The sequence below is a fragment of the Cherax quadricarinatus genome, unplaced genomic scaffold, assembly GCF_038502225.1.
Source record: "Cherax quadricarinatus isolate ZL_2023a unplaced genomic scaffold, ASM3850222v1 Contig188, whole genome shotgun sequence".
NCBI lineage: Eukaryota > Metazoa > Arthropoda > Malacostraca > Decapoda > Parastacidae > Cherax > Cherax quadricarinatus.
The window spans coordinates 70,001-89,746 of NW_027195214.1; the positions used below are offsets into that span (position 1 = coordinate 70,001).

Sequence of the window (19,746 nt, forward strand, 5' to 3'; positions counted from 1 at the left end):
ACACATTGCCCTCAGACATGACATCTCCACTGCCTCCAGCCTTCTCCTCGCTGCAACATTCATCACCCACTCTTCACACCCATATAAGAGCGTTGGTAAAACTATACTCTCATCCATTCCCCTCTTTGCCTCCAAGGACAAAGTTCTTTGTCTCCACAGACTCCTAAGTGCACCACTCACTCTTTTTCCCTCATCAATTCTATGATTCACCTCATCTTTCATAGACCCATCCGCTGACACGTCCACTCCCAAATATCTGAATACATTCACCTCCTCCATACTCTCTCCCTCCAATCTGATATTCAATCTTTCATCAGCTAATCTTATTGTTATCCTCATAACCTTACTCTTTCCTGTATTCACCTTAAATTTTCTTCTTTTGCACACCCTACCAAATTCATCCACCAATCTCTGCAACTTCTCTTCAGAATCTCCCAAGAGCACAGTGTCATCAGCAAAGAGCAGCTGTGACAACTCCCACTTTGTGTGTGATTCTTTATCTTTTAACTCCACGCCTCTTGTCAAGACCCTCGCATTTACTTCTCTTACAACCCCATCTATAAATATATTAAACAACCACGGTGACATCACACATCCTTGTCTAAGGCCTACTTTTACTGGGAAATAATTTCCCTCTTTCCTACATACTCTAACTTGAGCCTCACTATCCTCATAAAAACTCTTCACTGCTTTCAGTAACCTACCTCCTACACCATACACTTGCAACATCTGCCACATTGCCCCCCTATCCACCCTGTCATACACCTTTTCCAAATCCATAAATGCCACAAAGACCTCTTTAACCTTATCTAAATACTGTTCAGTTATATGTTTCACTGTAAACACCTGGTCCACACACCCCCTACCTTTCCTAAAGCCTCCTTGTTCATCTGCTATCCTATTCTCCGTCTTACTCTTAATTCTTTCAATAATAACTCTACCATACACTTTACCAGGTATACTCAGCAGACTTATCCCCCTATAATTTTTGCACTCTCTTTTATCCCCTTTGCCTTTATACAAAGGAACTATGCATGCTCCCTGCCAATCCCTAGGTACCTTACCCTCTTCCATACATTTATTAAATAATTGCACCAACCACTCCAAAACTATATCCCCACCTGCTTTTAACATTTCTATCTTTATCCCATCAATCCCGGCTGTCTTATCCCCTTTCATTTTACCTACTGCCTCACGAACTTCCCCCACACTCACAACTGGCTCTTCCTCACTCCTACAAGATGTTATTCCTCCTTGTCCTATACACGAAATCATAGCTTCCCTATATTCATCAGCATTTAACAATTCCTCAAAATATTCCCTCCATCTTCCCAATACCTCTAACTCTCCATTTAATAACTCTCCTCTCCTATTTTTAACTGACAAATCCATTTGTTCTCTAGGCTTTCTTAACTTGTTAATCTCACTCCAAAACTTTTTCTTATTTTCAACAAAATTTGTTGATAACATCTCACCCACTCTCTCATTTGCTCTCTTTTTACATTGCTTCACCACTCTCTTAACCTCTCTCTTTTTCTCCATATACTCTTCCCTCCTTGCATCACTTCTACTTTGTAAAAACTTCTCATATGCTAACTTTTTCTCCCTTACTACTCTCTTTACATCATCATTCCACCAATCGCTCCTCTTCCCTCCCGCACCCACTTTCCTGTAACCACAAACTTCTGCTGAACACTCTAACACTACATTTTTAAACCTACCCTATACCTCTTCGACCCCATTGCCTATGCTCTCATTAGCTCATCTATACTCCAATAGCTGTTTATATCTTACCCTAACTGCCTCCTCTTTTAGTTTATAAACCTTCACCTCTCTCTTCCCTGATGCTTCTATTCTCCTTGTATCCCATCTACCTTTTACTCTCAGTGTAGCTACAACTAGAAAGTGATCTGATATATCTGTAGCCCCTCTATAAACATGTACATCCTGAAGTCTACTCAACAGTCTTTTATCTACCAATACATAATCCAACAAACTACTGTCATTTCGCCCTACATCATATCTTGTATACTTATTTATCCTCTTTTTCTTAAAATATGTATTACCTATAACTAAACCCCTTTCTATACAAAGTTCAATCAAAGGGCTCCCATTATCATTTACACCTGGCACCCCAAACTTACCTACCACACCCTCTCTAAAAGTTTCTCCTACTTTAGCATTCAGGTCCCCTACCAGAATTACTCTCTCACTTGGTTCAAAGGCTCCTATACATTCACTTAACATCTCCCAAAATCTCTCTCTCTCCTCTGCATTCCTCTCTTCTCCAGGTGCATACACGCTTATTATGACCCACTTCTCGCATCCAACCTTTACTTTAATCCACATAATTCTTGAATTTACACATTCATATTCTCTTTTCTCCTTCCATAACTGATCATTTAACATTACTGCTACCCCTTCCTTTGCTCTAACTCTCTCAGATACTCCAGATTTAATTCCATTTATTTCCCCCCACTGAAACTCTCCTACCCCCTTCAGCTTTGTTTCGCTTAGGGCCAGGACATCCAACTTCTTTTCATTCATAACATCAGCAATCATCTGTTTCTTGTCATCCGCACTACATCCACGCACATTTAAGCATCCCAGTTTTATAAAGTTTTTCTTCTTCTCTTTTTTAGTAAGTGTCTACAGGAGAAGGGGTTACTAGCCCATTGCTCCCGGCATTTTAGTCGCCTCATACGACACGCATGGCTTACGGAGGAAAGATTCTTTTCCACTTCCCCATGGACAATAGAAGAAATAAAGAAGAACAAGAGCTATTTAGAAAAAGGAGAAAAACCTAGATGTATGCATATATATATGCATGTGCGTGTCTGTGAAGTGTGACCAAAGTGTAAGTAGGAGTAGCAAGATATCCCTGTTATCTAGCATGTTTATGAGACAGAAAAAGAAACCAGCAATCCTACCATCATGCAAAACAGTTACAGGTTTCTGTTTCACAGTCATCTGGCAGGACGGTACTACTTCCCTGGGTGGTTGCTGTCTACCAAACTACTACAACTGTAACCATGATTTTGGATTAAAACAGCAAATTTGCGGTGTATTTTTGTATGGTTTTTATAGTTGTATTTGCGGTTTCTTGGTCTCATTTGATAAAATGGAAGATATATTACAGAAATAGGGATGATCTTTACTGGTTTCAGTACTGAAAATAGCTTGAAATTGAGCTCAAATTAGCAGAACTGTTTGATTTTTGCCGATGTTCAAAAGTAAACAAAACCACATCACACATCCAATACACGTCAGCTGTTGGGTCTAATGTGCATTCACAAATGCGCTGATATTATTTATGCAATTATTACAATATTGCATAACAGTAAATCTTCTGTTGGTTGGCGTGAATAAAATTTCTTTATGTGAATAAAAAATCAAAATGGAATTCATCTGTAAAGCCTGGAAACATAACTTATAAACAGAGGAAATGTTATTTCAGTGCCAGGAATACATGTACCTGCATCGTTTATTCTGGACCCTATTTTGAAATTGGAATATTTTGAACTTTGTGTGAAATTGACCAAATTACCATTTTCCGATCGCTTTATTGGGTAGTTGAAATAGTTGACTGGGCAATTTCTTGTGCTCAATAGATAAAATGGAACACACTCTAGTGAAATACCTAAGAATTTGGTCTAATGGAACAATGTAATTGGCTGAAAATAGGATTCAAATTGGGCAAAATTGTTGATGCATAAATATCGCTGACAGTAAAATTTGCGAGAGCATAATTTCACCAATCTTTTATCAGATTTCATACTTTTTGTTTTACCTTCAGAAAAAGATTCTCCACAATTTCATAAGAAAAATAATAACAAAATTTTTGAAAATTCTTGGGCCCTGTGAGGAATTTTGTGATTGTGGATCTGGACCCTCCAAGGGTTAAAAAACACCTTCTTTCCCTAATACAATATAGCCCAACAACAGTTAAAGATGATAAAATTGTATATTCATAGTCTCATTACCTCAAGCACATGAAAAACTTTATATTCTTATTCTCATTATCTGTAATCCTCACAGCTGTTAAATATGTGTACAAAATATGTTAATACGCTATAATCCTCATTACCTTTAATCATATTCCAACCTACAAACTCCATAAGTGTTATACAGAATATATTAATACACTAATCAGTTCTCTTATGTTCCTTGTAATTCCTACACTTATTAATAACCACTTAGAGGCTGTATATATAAGCAATCAATTAGTTATTGCCTTATTAGTCTTAAGACAGGCTTAAGTTATTGTCTTATCAGTCTTAAGACAGGTTCAAGTTTGCCAGAAATGTGGAACATATTAAGGGTCTTTCTGAATGTAAACACATCGCCCATCTCTGTACAAACACTGTGTCATGCTGAAATAAATAATCTGAATGTGAATACACCAAATATCTTATTACACTGATGTAGGGTGACCCCCAAAGAAAAAAGACCTCTGATCAACACACTTCTGGCAAGGCAGCAACAGAATGAATGATGGTAAATGTGTTTCCTCTTTTTTGGGTCAGGTGTCTTCGAAAGAGTGATGAGATGCCACTCAAGTACTTACATGAATGTAGTGGACATTACCTAAGCTGTACTTACATGAATGCAGTGGACATTATCTAAGCTTTTAAAGTAGTGGTCAAGGTAAGCTGGTAAGATTACACGATGATGATAAAGAATGGAACAGTTCGTAGCATCTCTGACCCGTGACTGGACCTCACAGGCCAGGTCCAAGCGCCTCAGCACAACCAGCAGTGAGGATATATCTTCATCCTGAAATAAAGCTTCCATTACTTTCGTTTCATTAAAGTGAATCTTAATGCAAACAATCACAGTATATTTTCAATGATAGTTTGTGAATTTTTGGAAGACTGAGCAATATGGCAGTGTTTATGAACACAGAAAATCTAGTAGAGTTCTCTAAGTTACAGAGTCTAGACACCAGATGAAAATATAATATACACAGATTTATTTGGCACGTTTTGGTTATTGCAATATTGAAAAATTATGGCATAATCTTATACAACACTTCGGAAAATTAACTTAACACGGTTCAGTGTGTGGGAGGGGAAAAAATTTGGATGGACTCTGAGTCCAACCTGACAGTAACAAGCTTCTGGAATAAATTTAACATTGCAGATGCCATCAGCTATGCAAGAAGTGCACGGAATGAAGTGCCCCAATCAACATTAACCCTTTGACTGTTTCGGTTGTATATATACATCTTACGAGCCACCGTGTTTGATGTATTAATATGCATAAATCATAGTGCAGGAGGAAAGAGGAGTGACTGGTGGAATGAAGTAAAGGGTGTAATAAAAGAGAAAAAGGTAGCTTATGAGAGGTATTTACAAAGCAGAAGTGTTATAAGAAGAGTAGAGTATAAGGAGAGTAAAAGAAAGGTAAAGAGAGTGGTGAGAGAGTGCAAAAGGAGAGCGAATGATAGAGTGGGAGAGGCACTGTCAAGAAATTTTAATGAAAATAAGAAAAAATTTTGGAGTTATACAAGTTAAGAAAGCCTAGGGAACAAATGGATTTGTCAGTTAAAAACAGAGTAGGGAAGTTAGTAGATGGGGAGATGGAGGTTTCGGGTAGATGGCGAGAATATTTTGAGGAACTTTTAAATGTCAACGAAGAAAGGGAGGCGGTAATTTCATGCACTGGCCAGGGAGGTATACCATCTTTTAGGAGTGAAGAAGAGCAGGATGTGAGTGTGGGGGTGGTGCATGAGGCATTACGTAGAATGAAAGGGGTTAAAGCAGCTGGAATTGACGGGATCATGACAGAAATGTTAAAAGCAGGGGGGGACATAGTGTTGGAATGGTTGGTATTTTTGTTTAATAAATGTATGAAAGTGGGGAAGGTACCTAGGGATTGGCGAAGAGCGTGTATATGAAGGGAAGGGGGACAAAAGAGATTGTAAAAATTAATCCGTGTCTTGCACGGATTAATTTGATTTCCATTATTTCTTATGGGAAAAATTAATTCAACCTATGATCATTTCGTCTTATGATGGGCTCTCAGGAACAGATTAATATCGTAAGTCGGGGATCCACTGTACCATGCATCTCCACTCTCCTCACAATCACTGACATACACCAGCAACTACAATTTAAGGTAAATAATAATACAGTGGACCCCCGGTTAACGAACTTTTTTCATTCCAGTAGTATGTTCAGGTGCCAGTACTGACCGAATTTTTTCCCATAAGGAATATTGTGAAGTAGATTAGTCCATTTCAGACCCCCAAACATACACATACAAACGCACTTACATAAATACACTTACATAATTGGTCGCATTTGGAGGTGATCGTTAAGCGGGGGTCCACTGTATTTCTGTTGCATCTGTAGTCTAAAGCAACAAAAACAACATTATCATTTTTACTTTTGTAAGATCTGGATGACTATAAAAGAAAGTTGTTTGGCTTTTTTGGGGGGTCGTAGAAATGTAACCCTATTTTCCCCATAAGTTCTTCAGTTTACATAACACAAATTTATCTAACAAGGCATTTTCAGGAACATAACTACAATGTAATTTAACCCTTTGGGGGTTTCGGACATACCATTATGGCTTGTGACCCAGGGTTTTTGATGTACTAGTACGCCTAAATTCTAGCGCCCTCAAATCTAGGGAGAGAAAGCTGGTAGACCTACATATGAAAGAATGGGTCTATGTGGTCAGTGTGCACAGTATTAAAAAAACATCCTGCAGCACACAGTGCGTAATAAGAAAAAAAAAAACTTTGACAATGTTTTTGGATTAAAACAGCGACTTTGCACTGTACAGTGGACCCCCGCATAACGATATTAATCCGTTCATGAGAGCTCATTTTTATGCGAAATTATCGTTATGCGAATGAATTTTCCCCATAAGAAATAATGGAAATCAAATTAATCCGTGCAAGACACCCAAAAGTATGAAAAAAAATTTTTTACCACATGAAATATACATTTTCCTACACACAAAGAGAAGGATACATGCACAATAGTAGAGTAGTACATGCACAGTTTATATTGTGCATGTACTACTCTACTAAATGAAGAATAAATGACACTTACCTTTATTGAAGATGCAGCAATGACTGATGAGACACTGTGTCCTGGGAGTGCCTTTTCCTCCTGAGTACTGTAGGTCCTGTTTGGCATTTTCTTCCAGAACAGGCCTTATCACACTGTGTATGTTACTACGATTCTTAAATCTCTCAAACCAACCTTTGCTGGCTTTAAATTCACCAATATGAGCACTAGTTCCAGGCATTTTTCCCTGTTCATCTGGGTGTTAGTCGACTGGTTTGGGTTGCATCCTGGGAGACAAGATTAAGGACCCCAATGGAAATAAGTTAGAGTCCTCGATGATGCACTGACTTTCTTGGGTTATCCTGGGTGGCTAACCCTCCGGGGTTAATTGTTTCTCGGTAATTGTTTCACGTTAAGCCACACCAACACTCTCTCCACATCTTCGAGTAATACAGCTGATGGTGGTGCAGCAACAACAACAGCTGTGGTGCAGCTGACCATGGTGCAGCAGCAGCTGGGTGCAGCAACAGCTGACCATGGTGCAGCTGCAGCTGTGGTGCAGCAGCAGCAGCTGTGGAGCAGCAGCAGCAGCAGCTGTGGTGCAGCAGCAGCTGACTGTGGTACGATAGTATTTATCACCCTTTTTACCACAGGGTTGGCACTAGAAGCTTTCTTTGGGCCCATGGTGGCTTATTTAGCAACTTCTTGGGATATTAATACTTGGGAATTCTTCGCTTGCCTAATTCTTGGGCACGACCTACTTCCACACTGAACAAATGTGACACCACCTATGACTGCTGCACCTCTCCTGCCAAAGGTTTATAAGCTCCTTCTCTGCACGTATGCCGTATTCTATTCAAGATTGATGGACTGAACACATTGACTCAAGGTTGAGGGACTGATTACCTCATTCTACTCCTGTTCTTCAAGATTCTCCTTTGTATGGACTGATGAAGCCACTGTGTGGCGAAACGTTTCCTCAATAAAGATACCCAAGAGTTGCACATGTGTCTAATTTATCAACATGTCAGTTCTCTGAACCATTCATCTACAAACCTGACAGACACTGCAACTTCTTGGGATCTTAATACCTGGGAATTCTTCGCTTGCCTAATTCTTGGGCACGACCTACTTCCACATTGAACAAATGTGACACCACCTATGACTGCTGCACCTCTCCTGCCAACGGTTTATAAGCTCCTTCTCCGCACGTATGCCGTATTCTATTCAAGATTGATGGACTGAACACATCGACTCAAGGTTGAGGGACTGATTACCTCATTCTACTCCTGTTCTTCAAGATTCTCCTTTGTATGGACTGATGAAGCCACTGTGTGGCGAAACATTTCCTCAATAAAGATACCCAAGAGTTGCACACGTGTCTAATTTATCAACATGTCGGTTCTCTGAACCATTCATCTACAAATTCTGGACTCTATTCAGAAATTGGCATTTTTTGAAATTTGAGTGATATTGGCAAAATTGCTAAATTCTGACCACTTTATTGGATAGTTGAAATCGGTAAATGGATGGTTTCTTGTACTCATTCGATAGAAAAAACAGAATTCTAGCGAAATAGTTATGATTTTGTCGACTAGTACACTGGAATTGGCCGAAAATAGGGCTCAAAGTGGGGAAAATCGCAGATGCGTAAACATCGTTGAGACCGCTAACTTCGCGAGAGCATAATTTCCATCAAATATTATATTTTTGGTGTCATTATGGTCGGGAAAAGATTCTCTATCTTTTAATAAGAAAAAATAATTTTTTTTTTTGAAATTTAGCCGACCCTGAGAACAAGTCTTTGAGAGGACCTGCCGACCCCAAAAGGGTTAAAGGTCTACTGTACACAAATAACCCACAAATAGAAAAAATAACTTATGATGATGTTTCAATCTGACTTTGACCATTAACTAGTCTCACACAGTGTGTGACTAGTTAACTGTTTGAGGGTTTCGGACGTACTAGTATGGCTTATGAGCAGGTTTTTTTGACGAACTAGTACGCATAAATTCTAGCACCGTCAAATCTCGCGGGAAAAGGCTGGTAGGCCTAGATGTGAGAGAATGGGTCTGTGTGGTCGGTGTGCGTGGTAGAAAAAAATCTGGGACCCAGTGGCGCATTGTGGGAACGCCATCTTAGTACACAATGTATACCATGCCTCGCGGTAAGAAGTTCCTCACTCCTCGGAGAATTGGGACACTTTCGTTCCCCAGTGACAGTTCTAATACAGATGGAAGTGCCACTGAAGATGAGTTTCAAGGTTTTGGTGAGGTTTTGACCGAAACTAATGACCATAATATCGGTAATAGTGAGGAAAACCCAGACGACCCTCAGCCTTCCACCTCTGGTGCTGGGCCGTCTTCTTCACGTTCAGCTGTACCAGAATTAAAGAGGAAACTCCTATTTTCCCAAATCCCAGACTCAGATGTGAGCATTGGTGATGATAGTAATAGTGATTATGTACTACAAGCTCTTGAAAACAGTTCCAGTGAAGTGGAATATTCCCCAGTGAAGCGTCAGTATATACGATGATATATGCTCTCTGGTAGTGTGCCATATGCTATTCCAAGGGGAAGGAGTACATCCCGTGGCTGTACAACAGGAACAGACAGTGAAAATGACGATGATAGTGTTGCAATTGGGAAGGAAAATGTGCATGGTGATGGTAGTGGTGGTGACGGCCATGAGGCACCAGCAGTGGGCCATGCTGCCACCCATGCTGCTGCCTCAGCTTATCTACAACAAAGGCCACCATCCCCCACCCACCCACCACACCAGCCTCCACAACCACAACTTCCACAACCACAACCTCCACAACCACAACCTCCACAACCACAACCACCTGTCATTGTCCAGTACCCACCAGCAGACCACACCTGGGATTGGCAGGAAGCTGTCAATTTTGTTCCAAATGCCCACCAGTTTGATGACAGCCAAAGTGGAATACGGCCATCTTGTACACTTGGGAACAATGCCACTGAACTGGAATGTTTCGAGTTATTCTTTGACGAACCCCTTATCGAAAGTATTGTCATGGAAAGCAACACATACTATGAGTACACCATGGCAAACACAATACTCTCACCAAAATCATGTCTACATCAGTGGAAGGAGGCAACTGTGGCTGAGATGTATCTTTTCTTTGCCACAATAATGCTTATGCCACATGTGTATAAGCACAAAGTGAAATCATACTGGTCAACAGACCGCCTGATTGCAACCCCAGGTTTCAGTGATATAATGCCAGTGAATCGATTTGTGCTAATGTTACGTATGCTTCACTTCTCAGACAAAACCAGGCCTGACAGAAACGACAGGTTATATAAGATTAGGCATGTGTTTGTGTATCTGAAAGAGAAATTCAATATGTATTTTTATCCCTTCAGGAAGCTTGTAATTGACGAGTCTTTGATTCTCTTCAAAGGAAGACTCTCTTTCAAGCAGTACATACCAAGCAAGAGGAAATGGTTTGGTATAAAGTTGTTTGTGCTTTGTGGTTGTTACAGTGGTCTGGTATTGGATATTATTGTGTACACTGGAAGTTATACATTGCAAAATACCAGGAAGTTATTGGGCATGTCTGGTGATGTGGTTAGAACAATGATAGAACCATACCTTGGTAAGGGGCATATATTATATACTGATAACTGGTACACAAGCCCCTTACTCAGTGATTTTTTGCGAGTGAACATGACAGCTGTGTGTGGCACAGTGCGTGCAAATCGGAAACATATGCCCAGGTTTGACGCTGGCACTCGTAGAGGTGAGGTGTAGGCGTTTGCTGCCAATGACATCATGGCATTTCAGTGGCATGACAAACGAGATGTCACACTGTTGTCATCAGTTCACCCTAATGAAATGGCAGACAGTGGCAGGCAGCATAGAGAGAGCAATGAACCCATTCTAAAACCTGCAGCTGTGATTGATTACACTTTCAATATGCATTCAGTGGACAAATGTGACATGCAGACTGGGTTTGCTGATTGCGTTCGCAAGAGTTATAAGTGGTACATAAAACTCTTTTTCCATCTTCTGGACATTTCCATGGTGAATGCTTATAATATGTATAAGATGAGGACCAGAAACAAACCACAATACGACGAATTCTGTTTGTCTGTCATCAGATAAATAGTATTCAAGTACCAAGGAACAGCACCTGCAATAGACCACCCACCAAATTATCAACAACTACCTTCTCGTCTGAAGCATGGTGATCACTTCCTGGTAAAACTGCCTGCTACTGCTTTCAAGAAAAAGGCTCAGAAGAGGTGTTACATCTGTGCACATACAAGGAAACGCACACAACAATGCAGAGACACTCGTTTTATGTGTGAGGAGTGTAAAACACCACTGTGCATGACACCATGTTTCAGAGACTTCCACAGGCTGCAGAACTTCCAGAAACATTCCCTGTTACTGTATATGTGTATATAAAATATAGAAAAATAGTAATAAACAACATTTCATATCGTTTGTTTGTGTAAATATTTTTTATAAAGAAAACAATGACAACAGTGTTTACGCCCTTATTGTGTAGTATTGAAAAAGAAAAAAATTACAAAATACTGATCATGTTGGTCTCACAGGCCATAAAAGTTACTTGGAAAAAGAAAAATTAAAAAATAATAGAAATCAGTATATAAGAAAGTAAATAAAAGAATACCAGGAGACGGCAGTCGGCGATGTTGCCACATTGTCCCCCTTTTCCATCAACTTCATGCCTACATATCTCGGTAAGTATTGATGGTAAAAATTTTTTGTTTAGCCTATAATATTAAAAAGAAAAAAACTCTATTTTTTCATAAGAAAAAATAATTTTTTTTTTTTTTGAAACTTGGCCGACCCTGAGAACAAGTCTCTGAGAGGACCTGTTGGCCCTCAAAGGGTTAATAGTCCAAGTAGGACCTAAACATCGTCATAAGTTTCTCCTATGTACAGTAGACCATCGTTTAACACGGTTTTGTCTGGCACGTTTTGGTTATAGCATGACTGAAGAATTGCGACATATTTTTGTTTAACACTTCTTATCCCTTAAATGGTCCAAACGTAAATATACGTTTTTTCAACATTTGAAAGTATGTAAAAAAATGTAGATCTTCTTTCTTGTTTTACATTTAAAAATGTGCAAAATACGTAAACTTTTATCTACATTTTTTTTTTTGTTATTTTTGAAAATATGTAAAAAAACGTAGATCTACTTTTAGGGCACTATGGATTTGAACGTCGATTTGTTTGGACCGTTTAAGGGTTAAAATTAATTTAACACGGTTGCGGGAAGGGAAAAAATTTTGAGCGCTCGGTCGCCTGCGGGGCAGGATGAACTGTGGGTTACACTATTGAGTCAACAGGGGAGACCTACCGCCATCCCCCACCACCCCAACCACCCTCGGCCATCCCCCGCCAGTCCCACCACCTCTCCCAGCTCGATTCATAGTGTAGACAGCCTGTACTGTCTGCACAGACAGCCCATGCTGTCTGCCAGCTTAGTTCATATTTTGCGCCACTCAGGTGCTGCCCTCTGTAGCCAGGCCTCTCGGTAGGCACGCCAGCCTGCCGGCCCTGTTGAGTATACTGGTAAAGTGTATGGTAGAGTTATAATTGAAAGAATTAAGAGTAAGACGGAGAATAGGATAGCAGATGAACAAGGAGGCTTTAGGAAAGGTAGGGGGTGTGTGGACCAGGTGTTTACAGTGAAACATATAAGTGAACAGTATTTAGATAAGGCTAAAGAGGTCTTTGTGGCATTTATGGATTTGGAAAAGGCGTATGACAGGGTGGATAGGGGGGCAATGTGGCAGATGTTGCAAGTGTATGGTGTAGGAGGTAGGTTACTGAAAGCAGTGAAGAGTTTTTACGAGGATAGTGAGGCTCAAGTTAGAGTACGTAAGAAAAAGGGAGATTATTTCCCAGTAAAAGTAGGCCTTAGACAAGGATGTGTGATGTCACCGTGGTTGTTTAATATATTTATAGATGGGGTTGTAAGAGAAGTAAATGCGAGGGTCTTGGCAAGAGGCGTGGAGTTAAAAGATAAAGAATCACACACAAAGTGGGAGTTGTCACAGCTGCTCTTTGCTGATGACACTGTGCTCTTGGGAGATTCTGAAGAGAAGTTGCAGAGGTTGGTGGATGAATTTGGTAGGGTATGTAAAAGAAGAAAATTAGAAGTGAATGCAGGAAAGAGTAAGGTTATGAGGATAACAAAAAGATTAGGTGATGAAAGATTGGATATCAGATTGGAGGGAGAGAGTATGGAGGAGGTGAATGTATTCAGATATTTGGGAGTGGACGTGTCAGCAGATGGGGTCTATGGAAGATGAGGTGAATCATAGAATTGATGAGGGGAAAAGGGTGAGCAGAGCACTTAGGAGACTGTGAAGACAAAGAACTTTGTCCTTGGAGGCAAAGAGGGGAATGTATGAGAGTATAGTTTTACCAACACTCTTATATGGGTGTGAAGCATGGGTGATGAATGTTGCAGCGAAGAGAAGGCTGGAGGCAGTGGAGATGTCATGTCTGAGGGCAAGGTGTGGTGTGAATATAATGCAGAGAATTTGTAGTTTGAAAGTTAGGAGGAGGTGCGGGATTGCGAAAACTGATGTCCAGAGGGCTGAGGAAGGGTTGTTGAGGTGGTTCGGACATGTAGAGAAAATGGAGCAAAACAGAATGACTTCAAGAGTGTATCAGTCTGTGGTGGAAGGAAGGCGGGGTAGGGGTCGGCCTAGGAAAGGTTGGAGGGAGGGGGTAAAGGAGGTTTTGTGTGCGAGGGGCTTGGACTTCTAGCGGGCTTGCGTGAGCGTGTTTGATAGGAGTGAATGGAGACAAATGGTTTTTAATACTTGACGTGCTGTTGGAGTGTGAGCAAAATAATATTTATGAAGGGATTCAGGGAAACCGGCAGGCCGGACTTGAGTCCTGGAGATGGGAAGTACAGTGCCTGCACTCTGAAGGAGGGGTGTTAATGTTGCAGTTTAAAAACTGTAGTGTAAAGCACCCTTCTGGCAAGACAGTGAAGGAGTGAATGATGGTGAGAGTTTTTCTGTTTTGGGTCACCCTGCCTTGGTGGGAATCGGCCAGTGTGTTAATAACAAAAAACAATAATTTAATAATCACTCTTTGGCACATTAAATGTCTTATTTTATGTTAATATAGACATTTTCATTAATGCATCTACGATATTTTCTTCAAAAATTATATAAGAAACATGTTACATATCATGTAGCATATAAACTTTTTTTTTTTTTAACAAGTCGGCCGTCTCCCACCGAGGCAGGGTGACACAAAAAGAAATTCCCCCAAAAGAAAATACTTTCATCATCATTCAACACCTTCATCTCACTCACACATAATCACTGTTTTTGCAGAGGTGCTCAGAACACAACAGTTTAGGAGCATATACGTTTAAGACACACAACATATCCCTCCAAACTGCCAATATCACGAACCCCTCCTTCAGAGTGCAGGCACTGTACTTCCCATTTCCAGGACTCAAGTCTAGCTATATAAAAATAACCGGTTTCCTGAATCCCTTCACTAAATATTACCCTGCTCACACTCCAACAGATCATCAGGTCCCAAATACCATTCGTCTCCATTTACTCCTACTAAACACGCTCATGCACGCCTGCTGGAAGTCAAAGCCCCTCACCCACAAAACCTCCCTTACCCCATCCTTCCAACCTTTTCGAGGACGACCCCTACCACACCTTCCTTCCCCTACAGATTTATACGCTCTCCATGTCATTCTACTTTGATCCTTCTCTCTAAATGATCAAACCACCTCAACAACCCCTCTTCAGCCCTCTGACTAATACTTTCATTAACTCCACACCTCCTAATTTCCACACTCCGAATTTTCTGCATAATATTTACACCACACATTGCCCTTAGACAGGACACCTCCACTGCATCCAACCGCCTCCTCGCTGCAGCATTCACAACCCAAGCTTCACACCCATAGAAGTGTGTTGATACTATTATACTTTCATACATTTCCTTCTTTACTGCCAATGATAATGTTTTTTGCCTCCACATATACCTCAATGCACCACTCACGTTTTTTCCCTCATCAATTCTATAATTAACCTCATCCTTTATAAATCCATCCGCCAACACGTCAACTCCCATGTATCTGAAAACATTCACTTCTTCCATACTCCTCCCCAATTTGATATCCAATTTTTCTTTATCTAAATCACTTGATACCCTCATCACCTTACTCTTTTCTATGTTCACTTTTAACTTTCTATCTTTACACACACTCCCAAACTCGTCCACTAACCTTAGAAACTTTTCTTTAGAATCTCCCACAAGCACAGTATCATCAGCAAAAACCAACTGTGTCAATTCCCATTTTGTATTTGATTCACCATAATTTAATCCCACCCCTCTCCTGAACACCCTAGTATTTATTTCTTTTACAACCCCATTTATAAATATATTAAACAACCATGGTGACATTACACATCCCTGTCTAAGACCTACTTTTACAGGGAAGTAGTCTCCCTCTCTTCTACACACCCTAACCTGAGCCTCACTATCCTCATAAAAACTCTTTACAGCATTTAGTAACTTACCACCTATTCCATATACTTGCAACATCTGCCACATTGCTCCCCTATCCACTCTATCATATGCCTTTTCTAAATCCATAAATGCAATAAAAACTTCCCTACCTTTATCTAAATACTGTTCACATATATGCTTCGATGTAAACACTTGATCTACACATCCCCTACCCACTCTGAAACCTCCTTGCTCATCCACAATCCTACATTCTGTCTTACCTCTAATTCTTTCAATAATAACCCTACTGTACACTTTTCCTGGTATACTCAGTAAACTTATTCCTCTATAATTTTTATAATTTCTTTTGTCCCCCTTCCCTTTAAATAAAGGGACTATACATGCTCTCTGCCAATCCCTAGGTACCTTCCCCTCTTTCATACATTTATTAAACAAAGATACCAACCACTCCAACACTATATCCCCCCCTGCTTTTAACATTTCTGTCATGATCCCGTCAGTTCCAGCTGCTTTACCCCCTTTCATTCTACGTAATGCCTCACACACCTCCCTCACACTCACATCCTGCTCTTCTTCACTCCTAAAAGATGGTATACCTCCATGGCCAGTGCATGAAATTACCACCTCCCTTTCTTCGTAGACATTTAAAAGTTCCTCAAAATATTCTCGCCATCTAACCAAAACCTCCATCTCCCCATCTACTAACTCCCCTACTCTGTTTTTAACTGACAAATCCATTCGTTCCCTAGGCTTTCTTAACTTGTTTAACTCACTCCAAAATTTGTTCCTATTTTCATTAAAATTTCTTGACAGTGCCTCTCCCACTCTATCATCTGCTCTCCTTTAGCACTCTCTCACCACTCTCTTCACCTTTCTTTTACTCTCCATATACTCTACTCTTCTTATAACACTTCTGCTTTGTAAAACCTCTCATAAGCTAACTTTTTCTCTTTTGTCACACCCTTTACTTCATTATTCCACAAATCACCCCTCTTTCCTCCTGCACCCACCCTCCTATAACCACAAATGTCTGCCCCACATTCTAATACTGCATTTCTAAAACTATTCCAACCCCCTTCAATCCCCACCCCCCCCAGTACTCATACTTGCACCACCCCACCTTTCTGCCCATAGTTGCTTCTATCTCACCCGAACTACCTCCTCCCTTAGTTTATACACTTTCATCTCCCTCTTACTTGTTGTTGCCATTTTCCTCTTTTCCCATCTACCTCTTACTCTAACTGTAGCTACAACTAAATAATGATCCGATATATCAGTTGCCCCTCTATAAACGTGTACATCCTGGAGCCTACCCATCAACCTTTTATCCACCAATACATAATCTAACAAACTACTTTCATTTCATGCTATATCATACCTTGTATATTTATTTATCCTCATCATAAAATATGTATTACTTATTACCAAACCTCTTTCTACACTTAGCTCAATTAAAGGCTCCCCATTTTCATTTACCCCTGGCACCTCAAATTTACCTACTACTCCCTCCACATTTTTACCCACTTTAGCACTGAAATCCCCAACTACAAGTACTCTCACACTTGTTTCAAAACTCCCCATGCATTCACTCAACATTTCCCAAAATCTCTCTCTCTCCTCTACACTTCTCTCTTCTCCAGGTGCATATATGCTTACTATAACCCACTTTTCACATCCAACCTTTATTTTACTCCACATAATCCTTGAATTAATACATTTATTGTCCCTCTTTTCCTGCCATATCTTATCCTTCAACATTATTGCTACTCCTCCTTTAGCTCTAACTCTATCTGAAACCCCTGACCTAATCCCACTTATTCCTCTCCACTGAAACTCTCCCACTCCCTTCAGCTTTGCTTCACTTAAAGGCAGGACATCCAGCTTCTTCTCATTCATAACATTCACAAACATCTCTTTCTTATCATTTGCACAACATCGATGCACATTCAGACTTCCCACTTTGACAATTTTCTTCATCTTATTCTTTTTAGTAATTATTACAGGAAAAGGGGTTACTAGCCCATTGTTCCCGGCGTTTTAGTTGACTTTTACAACACACATGGCTTGCGGAGGAAAGATTCTTATTCCACTTCCCCATGGATATAAAAGGAAAAGTAATAAGACCAAGAACTATTAAGATAAAATCAAAGAAAACTCAGGTGAGTGTGTATACAGAGGCATTGTAAGGAGGGGGGGCAGGGGGAGCGGGACACCCCGGGTGACACCATTTAGGGGGTGACACCATAAAGCCTTTAAAGGTGACACTAATGCCCAAAACAGTGCTGCACCAACATAAGAGAAGAATCCTTCATTTCTATATAGCTTATTATATGATTACAGAGTACGAAGAAGCCTAAATAGGGAAAATCATTGATTTTGATGATGTGATAATTGATTTTGCAGGATTGAAGGCAAGGAAATGTAAGATCAGACTCACTGAGATGTTACCTCTACTCACGTTCAAATAGGAACTAGTGGCCTGGTGGTTAACGCTCTCGCTTCACACGGTGAGGGCCTGGGTTCGATTCCCAGCCAGAGTAGAAACATTGGACGTGTTTCTTTCCACCTGTTGTCTATGTTCCCCATCAGTAAAATGGGTACCTGGGTGTTAGTCGACTGGTGTGGGTCGCATCCTGGGACACTGACCTAAGGAGGCATGGTCACAGACCGGGCCGCGGGGGCGTTGACCCCCGGAACTAACTCCAGATAACCTCCAGATACTGCAATGTTTTTCTTCATTTTTTTTTTTTTTTTTTTTTTGCATTGTTGAATATGAATAAATGTAGGATCTGTTTCCTGTACTCAAAGTGGTATTCGAGTTTGTTTCCTCAATATTACTACGACATTTTATTTTATCATTAATAAAGTTGAGAAGTATTCTCCTATTCAGTTTATGGCCCTTAAACATTCTTATTGTTAAACATTTGTCACTGGTCATGCAGTAGTGACAACACTGGAGTTTACTTCCCCCCCCATCCTCCCACCCTTGAATTTCATGGGGGTGACACCAAAGATGCTGCCCCGGGTGACACCAAAGATTCCGCCCCGGGTGACACCAACTCTAGCGACGCCTCTGTGTGAATAAATAAACATGTACATGTGTGTGTAGTGTTCAGGGCCGGATTACCGCATAGGCAAACTAGGCATTTGCCTAGGGCCCTGCGCATTTGGGGGCCCCGCGGCCCCCAAATGTTTGGATTACTGTTCAAAATTACTACTATGCCAGATGCAGAATTGAGAGAAGCTGCATTAAAGTTGCAACAACACCTTTCAGCAGATGTTCAGGACACATTTGTTGAAGAAATAGTTCATTTTTCTGGGTATATGAATCAGATTAAAGCTCCACCTGAAAAATGTGCGCCCTCAGCTGCTTTGAAACATTTAAGAGATGCAGATATCTCAGAAACCTTCCCTAATATTGACATAGTGTATCGCCTTTACCTAACACTTCCAGCTACTAACTGTGAAGGAGAACGTTCATTTTCTGTTTTGAAAAGAGTGAAAAACCAGCTCCGTTCAACAATGAGCCAAGACAAATTGTGTAACCTAGCCTTGTTAACCACTGAGTCTGATCTAACAAGAAATACTGATTTTTCAGAATATAAATGATTATTTTGCCAATATGAAATCCAGAAAAAAGTTTATTTAAGAAGTGCCTGTGAATATAAACAATTCTTTACTTTCTTGAGTTTATATGATTTGATAGTCTTATGCATGATGCAATGATAACAATAATGGTCAGTGATTTATAAAGGGAATAATAGTGCTGTAGTGGTTATGCTGAATATAACAGGTACATGATGTCACTACTTTAATAGCCTAATCTAGTAATACTATGCTGTCTTGAGTTTATTCTCTTTAAAATGCATGATTTAACAAGATAGTTATAATGGCTGTTGGTAAATGGTTTTGGTTGTCTTGATGTACTTTCCCTATTAAATTTAATCTAAATAGCCAGAATGTATTTAATTAGACCTTAAACAGGCTCACACCAACCCCCCCCTCCACCCCCAAGCTGGAAGGGGTCGCTTTGCTTACCCTTAACTCAAAGGTGCCCCGCCAATCTGAATAGCCTAGGGCCCAGAGACTTCTTAATCTGGCCCTGGTAGTGTTACCTAAGTGTAGGTAGAAGTAGCAAGATGTACCTGTAATCTGTTGGTAAATGGTTTTGGTTGTCTTGATGTACTTTCCCTATTAA

The 19,746-nt window shown here is 40.3% G+C and overlaps 1 protein-coding gene across 1 annotated transcript in view; it reads right to left on the reverse strand.

Moving 5' to 3' along the window:
• The window catches only part of LOC128700413 (WASH complex subunit 4), a 216,713-nt gene that overhangs the window by 57,153 nt on the left and 139,814 nt on the right, over positions 1–19,746 (reverse strand). Inside the window, exon 9 of the mRNA XM_070080171.1 lies at positions 4,603–4,776. Within this exon, the coding sequence (XP_069936272.1) occupies positions 4,603–4,776 (174 nt within the window). The remainder of the gene's footprint in view (positions 1–4,602; positions 4,777–19,746) is intronic.